The sequence below is a fragment of the Sinocyclocheilus grahami genome, unplaced genomic scaffold (assembly GCF_001515645.1).
Source record: "Sinocyclocheilus grahami isolate Dianchi unplaced genomic scaffold, SAMN03320097.WGS_v1.1 scaffold1131.1, whole genome shotgun sequence".
Lineage (NCBI taxonomy): Eukaryota > Metazoa > Chordata > Actinopteri > Cypriniformes > Cyprinidae > Sinocyclocheilus > Sinocyclocheilus grahami.
The window spans coordinates 165,116-172,911 of NW_015506310.1; the positions used below are offsets into that span (position 1 = coordinate 165,116).

At 40.3% G+C, this 7,796-nt stretch overlaps 1 protein-coding gene across 1 annotated transcript; it reads left to right on the forward strand.

The window, feature by feature from the left end:
* The first annotated feature begins 1,299 nt into the window (after positions 1-1,299).
* Positions 1,300-5,175, forward strand: LOC107567172 (neuronal PAS domain-containing protein 4-like). Its single transcript, XM_016252810.1, has 8 exons — positions 1,300-1,474; positions 1,912-2,066; positions 2,169-2,271; positions 2,387-2,678; positions 2,780-2,889; positions 3,004-3,139; positions 3,645-5,059; positions 5,150-5,175. Exons 1-8 carry the CDS (start codon positions 1,300-1,302, stop codon positions 5,173-5,175), a joined length of 2,412 nt encoding a protein of 803 aa, XP_016108296.1.
* The last annotated feature ends 2,621 nt before the right edge of the window (positions 5,176-7,796 follow it).

Sequence of the window (7,796 nt, forward strand, 5' to 3'; positions counted from 1 at the left end):
ATAAAAAATTCAAATGTATTGAATTTAAACAAATAATATTTTATTGATTTTTTAATCTGTCTTATTATTTATAAAAATTAGTCGTGTTAAGTGATCGAAAAACTTAGTTTTGATATGTTTTACAGTAGGGGGTGATCTTACAATGTCAACCCTGTTACCATCATTTTCTATAGTAAACAAATGATATTTAAAAATTTGGTCATTTTAAAAAGCATTAGAATTAAAATCGAGCGTGACCTTAAAAATTAAACGTATTTTTTCTGTATAAATATAACGATATATAACAATATAGCTTGTTTAACCTTACAATTACATTACAACACATAATATTTAAATATTAACAGTTTTTTCTCATATAATCATATAATCATACAAGAAATAAAGTTTTCAAATCACCTAATCAAACTGCAAACCTGTTTGATATAATGACCCACCACAACCTATATTCCTGATCCGTCCCTTGGTTTAACTGTGGTTTGCAGTAAAATGATATTTCAGCGATTATGTTGCGTGGGGGATAAAGGGATTGCAGTCGTGGGATAAAACACTTATTTTCTTAATCGTGGTTATTGTTTGTTTTCTATTTTCATCGCATGGGTGGCATAATGTAATTGTTGATTGTGAGTTATCAGCCTCCTACTAATTGCTTTGATGAAGAAGCAATAACCACAGGCGCATCTACACTTTTCAATTAGCATATCACTGAAATTCATTGACATGAGGTGTAAGTTCTTACTCCTTATCCCGTCCCTAAATAACAGCATTTCCCTGAAGCCAAGCAGCAAAATTCTGTTACAGCAGCTCGCGGCAAGATGCACCTGCTCTGAGCGCGCAACAGGGTGGAGAGTTTGGACCACTGCCTCCGTCTAGATTTGTCCAAATCTGGCTTTGCGCGTTGAAAGGGATCCCATATTTATCCTACGTCACTATCACAGCAGTAAAATGCAGAGATACTTGGAGATCAGATTCAAATCCATTTATGCACACCCCCTCCCATCATTTCTTCAGGCGCGCTCTCTATATAAAGGATCTGGAGGCAATGTTTCCACCAGAAGCTTCACGCGAAAGCGAGAGAGAAATCCATAGCATACCAACGGTAAAACTTAAGAGACGACAGAGGATATATGGGCAGAGAAAAAAATGTTTTTCTCAATTACTAAGTAAAAATTTTTTTAAAAGATATTATCCAAAACTTACAAGAAGTGGCGTCTGCCCGAAATGATGGCTGAGAAGCTGTAACTGCAGGCAGTTTTTACTCAGATTATTCGTCCTTTCCAACGATTCTTTGGACTCGTGAAAATGTACCGGTCCACTAAAGGAGCATCAAAGGCACGGAGGGATCAAATCAACGAAGAAATTCGCAACTTGAAAGATCTTCTGCCCATCTCCGATGCCGACAAAGCTCGTCTTTCTTATCTTCACATCATGTCCCTAGCCTGCATTTACACAAGAAAGTCCGTCTTTTTCTCTCAAGGTAGGGTTAACTTAACCAGGACTTTTGCTAGATTAAACTGAGATTGATTTTTAATCGAGTTCTTGAGTTACCATTCGAATATAAAGTTATTGATGTTGCGTTAGTTCTTTAGATCAGTGTATTTGCTTTTAGGTTCTTCAAAGGTTGAACGGTTCTTGAACATTACATGGTTTTCTAAAGAACTTAAGAACATAAAAAGATGAATCAAGCTGTAAAATAATTTTAAAAACCTTTATTTTTACAAGCATAGAGCAGATATGTCATATCTGAGGAAGTTCTGTCTCTGTCCAGAGTTCTGAAAGTAGCTAGTCTGTCTCTGTCTATGGTGCTGATGTTGAGTTATTTGTGTGGATGTTGTGATTTATTTTTATTTTTTACTATGTACATATTATAGTACAGATCTTTATTTTGAGATTTCCATGTTTTGTCTTTATCAGTGTCAGCAGGTCATGATGTGAGCGGGAGCATCCTGTCTTTGCCAGAACTCTCGGATCTGCTGCACACACTACCAGGGTTTCTCCTAGTGCTGACGAGTGAAGGAAAACTCTTGTATCTATCAAACAATGTCGCAGAGCACCTTGGCCATTCCATGGTAAGAAACATACATCTGAAAATAAATATTTTATATTTAACTTTTTAGTACTTTGTTAGCAATTGGTGCATGCTAAAAAATAATTATTTGGACTTCATTCAGGTGGATCTGGTGGCTCAAAGTGACAGCGTGTATGATATTATAGACCCAGCTGACCACTTCATCATGAGGGGCAACCTTGTGCCAATCACCACACCTGACTCAGGTAATTCACTCTGTTGGTTTGACACATTCTTTTAAAATAAAGTATTTGAGATGTATTGTACATGATGTAAAAAATAATCCCCTAATCCTAATGTGTCACTCTTCTTTTTTTTCAGACCGTCTCTTTCGCTGCCGCTTCAGCACTTCGAAGTTTGTACGAAGGCAGGGATCAGGGAACAAACTGACGTTGGTTCGGGCACGCTGTCTGCCACCTGCATACCACACATCTTCCTACTGGACCTCCAATCCAGTGTGGGTGTGTTTTTGCTCCCCACTGGAGTCCAGCGTCCCTCAGGTTTCGTCAGCTAGGAATCCTCTCCCCACTCCTCCTGCGGAGCAGTCTTTCCTCCTAGCCTGTTTCCAATCTCAGCACAGCCGGGACATGAGAATCCATGCTGCTCAGGACAGGTACAGTATGAGTCCTGTGAATGTCCCTGTCAGTATATGATTATGTATTTGAGAGTGAGGGAATAATGTTGATTTGTTGTGTTTCTCTCTCTCTCTGACAGTGTTAGCGTATACCTTGGCTATGACATAGAGACTCTGCGCTCTCGCTCATGGTACAGTCTGATTCATCCCCGCGATCTGTCTCACGCCTCAGCACAACACGGCGTCCTGTGTGAGTACATGACTTTATTTGTTTAATTTTTACAGTGCATAAAGTTTATACCATATATCAAAAAGCTGGTCTAGTAAATGTGGTTTATTAATTGATCAGTGTGCCCTTTTTCAGTACATGAAGGTGGGGAGAGGCAGGTGGAGATGGTGGTCCAGGTAGAGGCAGCAGATCACTCATGGGTCTGGCTTTACATTGTTCTTCAGCTGGAGACTGGAGAATATCCCATCAACAGCCTTAACTATGTCATAAGGTATAAAGGCTACCAGCATTTACGTTTAATATACTATAAAATTAAATTTAGTAAAATTATATTATTATATAATAATAATAATGAGTTTTTAAAATTAATTTATTAACTTAATTTTATACATTATTTTTATAATTTTGAATAATAATATCAATTATTATTATTACCAATAACAATAATAATAATAATAACAGTTATTAATTATTCTTATTATATTAATAACAGTGACATTTATCATTTGTAATGTTTTTCATAAACTTTTAATAATGGTAATATTAAGTATTATTAATGCAAATAATAATAATAATAATGTATTATTAATAAAATATATTATTATTATTATTATTGAAATGTAATATGTTTTAAAGATGTTTTATAATATCTTAAATTTTTTATTATATTAAATATATAAAAACTATTATTTATAATGATAGTATTTTTTTTTAACTATATTTAACACATTTATAAAATAATTAACAACCTGTCATTTTCTCTGCCCTTCCCTCAGTGAGTCTGAAGCCTGGTCGGTGCGTCAGCAGTTGTATTCAGAGCAGAACCAGCTGGCTCTCCTGTACCAGGAGGCACGCCAGAGCTCTGACCCCCTGTCCAGCCCGGACCAGGTCTTCACACCCAGCAGCAGTGGACTGTCCTCTCAGTCCTTCGACTTCAGCTTCACCACTTCTGGCCGGAGCTCCTCGGAAGAGCTCCCTAGTACCTCTGGCTCAACCAGCATGGCACTCGACCCCCTTCAAGGCTTTTCTCAGGACGAAGAGAGCCATCCACAACTGCATGGCAGTCACCAGATGTGGAGATCAGCCATGACTGTTTCTGCTGAACATCTGAGCAGCATTAATATCCCAAGTCTTTCTATAGTTCCGCAAACCCATACTGCCCCTCCACCCCTTCCTCCGTTCAAAGCTCCTCCTAAGCGCCCAAACTCGGAGGAGTTTATTTGCACACCTCCTTACACCCCAAGAATAGGAGGGGGGAGTTTCATGTTTGGTGATGAGACCTTCAAATCAGACCATAGCAATGTAGTCAAAATGAGGCAGTCAATAACCTCAGTGCCCCTTCCTGCAAGCATCGGCCCCACTCAACACTGCCGCAAACGTCTATATGAAACACTACCACCTACTCCAGACAGCCCTGGCAGTGATGAATGCATTCTCATGGCGCTGCCGGAGATCAGAGGACCTCTGTATGTAGACGTCCCCCATTTCCCATTCCACAATCCCCTCGAAGGCCTTTTAACCCCCGAGGCCTCGCCCACAAAAAAGCCCTGTTTAAGTTTCTTCCCTCTGGAAGAAGATACCGAAAGAGAGCGTATGGAGATCTCACTCCTTGCTCAGTATATTAGCACTTTAGCTGAAGGTTTCTGTCACAGCCACCCACAAAACACATCAGCTCCCCCTCATCACGCATCGTTTGAGGGCCCAAACTCCTCACTGGCTCACATTGATGTCTTTATGTTTGAGGAGAAAGCAGTAGATGGCATCCCTCTTCCAAATCTGCCATCCACCTCCCCCATACCTCCCTCGCCTTACTCATCAGAGCCGTCCTATCCTCAGCACTCCCCGAGCCGCAGCTCTCCTGTCCACGCGCAGGAGGAGGCGGTGACTCTGAACGGTGTACACCACCTCTGTAGCGTCCAGTCGACGCACTGTAATCGCATGGCCGAGGGTGGGCTGCAGGAAGCCAAGAGACCCGATGAGGACGTGGAGAAAATGTCCTCCCCAGGGTCCACCGCAGCTCCAGCACTTCCTGCCCTCACTCCTGCTCTGCCTTGTGCCCAGTCCCTCCTAGAGGAACTTGTCACCATGGAACCTGTGTTTGGGGCAGCCGCCCTGATAACTCCTGCCGAGAGGCAACAAGATGAGTTGTATCAACTCCTTCATCAAGGCGGGCAACAGATCTTCTACCAAGGTGAGAAACTATTACATTTTTGCGATTTTAGCATTTCAGTATCTCAAAGTTTTTGTGTCTAAACTGTGCTTTTTCTCTCTTTTCCTACAGATGGAACCAGTGATCACATGTTTTAACATAAGTCTGTGACTTAATCAATGAAGTATGGCATATTGTCATCTTTTACGAAGCTATTTTTCTGGGATAATGTGGTAGAGTTAAATCTTAAGTGTGTTAAAAAGATTTATTTATGTTTATATTTCAATATCATGAAGTCACATGAACATGCATCCTATTCATATTGGACTGTCACTTTGGGGAAAAGTACTTAAAGTAACAACGGCAATTGCCACTTTGTATTCACTTATAGTGAAGGCTGTGTTTTACTGAAAAAATTTGTTTATGAAAGATGTTTATGAATCACAATTGTTTCTTTAAACCATCGTAGAGTTCTACGGTCAAGTAGAGGATTGATTTCTACCTACAATACTCTCTTTCTATTTGTTTTTCATTGTGTCAGTGCATGAAAACCATAGAAAATACTTCATACTAAACAATATTTCTTTATGTTTTGTACTTTGTTTGGAGATCCAGAAGTTATGTTATATAGGATTTGCTTACAGTCTTACATTTAAAGGTTACTGGCATTGATGGTTCCATGAAGAACATTAGAAACTTTAAATTGCATAAAATGTTCTTTATAGCGGATAAAGATTATTCAAATGTTCTTTACACTAAGAAAAGGTTGACTGAAAATTAGTTGAGGAACCCAAAATGGTTCTTCTATGCCAGGGGTAGGCAAGTTCGGTCCTAGAGAGCCGCAGTCCTGCAGAGTTCAGCTCCAACCCTGAAAAAAAACTCACCTGCCTATAGCCTTAGTAATCCTGAAGACATTGATTGGCTTGTTCAGGTGTGTCTAATTAGGGTTGGAGCTGAACTCTGCAGGACTGCGGCTCTCTAGGACCGAACTTGCCTACCCCTGTTCTATGCCATCGCTATGAAAACCTTCATTTTTAAGAGTGCATTCGATGTACCATATTTTCTTGTTTCCACAAAGAATATCCTTGAATCTGATGCGCTCTTGTTTTCCAAATATGTATATGAGAGTCAATTAAATGCATCAAAGCAAGGTTCATTGGTGTGTGTTCATTGTTGCTGCCCCCTCCATTGTTCCCTTCTCTCTCTCCCTTTCATTCACTGCCTTTTTAGTGTGTCGCCATGGTTTCCTAGGGCCGACTGACGCAGATGATGAGGTGCTATCTATTTTTCCTGACGTATGCTCTTGACTCAGAGGCACAGTGGAGACAATCAGCCTCCTACACACACACACACACACACATGCATATATGTCCACGAACGCATGCTGTACAGTGAATAGTCAGCCCACACGTTCCCATTATACCTGGAAGCTCACGATAATACCCTATATGGCCATTCCTGTCTCTCAGTATCTGCTTCCATTTTTTCCTCTTGTTGCCGGGGAAGCGAGATCTTCCTTTCGCAATCTCCACCTCCGGTGGCCCTAAATCATTGTTTGCTTGTCAGTTATCCAGTTATGCACCTTTCCATTGAGTCCAACAACGCCTGGTGCTGTGCTGACCCTCCCACACGGTACCATGGGCCAACTTACCGCCCCGTGTCCAGAAATACCCCATGAGTTTCATCTGAATAAAACACTCTCATGTCTTCTCTTCCTGTCCTTGTGAGAATGATGCGCTTTCAGCAATGAAGAGGAATAAAAATAGACCAGACTGAAAAGAGGAGGAAAAGAGGGAATGGGGAGCGCTTGGAAGGTGCACAAGGACTTTTAGGTGCTTATTCATCCTGCTTTCCTCCCACTCCTCCAATCAGTCAGCTGAATTTCTTTTCATCCTCCCTCTTTCACACATCTGTGCTTTCTCATTCATACCGTCCCATTCATTAGGACCCTCTCTCCTTATGACTCACCCATACCTCTAACTCATCTCTCCCTTCTCTGCTCTCTCGCTCTTCATCGTCCTCCAGATACGTCCACACAAACAGCCCGTGCCCACTTAAATCATAATGGAAATGCAAAAATGAAGATGCTCTCATCTTGCTTTCATGAAAGTATGATGAAAACAACCACCTACATTGTCTGCACTATTCAGAGATGCACAAAACATTTCTATTCTCAAGCTCTAATGCCATGGTGCAACATCAAAAGAATTTTCTCAGCAAATAAATTATATTGGTAGAGATAAACCAAACAAACCTGTGAAATAAGTATTATTTTGACAAGCTATCTTCATCCCAGGGCCTGAGACAATGTCCTTAGTTGTCCACCTCTCATGATGGCCTGCATTGCGCCAACATGAAACTTTATTCAGTGTTTTACTTTTGATTTGTCAGTTTCTACTGTAAAGACTGCTCAATGCTGACGTTCAGTGGTCATTAATGGAAGTTGTATAGAACACTTGCGAAAAAACTAAAAGGAGTACTTATTATCAAAAGTATGTACTTTAAAAGTATATTTTTAAGTGCAAACTGAATGTAATGTTTAGGCAGGACACTTAATTGCATGTGCATGACACAATATGTAGGACACTTTTAATTTTACATTATTAAATATAATTTTACAGTAAAGTGCACTTTTTGTATTTAAGTGTGTTAGGAAACACAGCCAGGAAAGTATACTCACTTAAGTGGCCTTTTATGTAATTCACTCAAAAATGAAAAGGTCATCAGTTACCCCCCCCCCCCCCCCCCCCCCCCCGAGAAAAAAAGACAAACACCACCA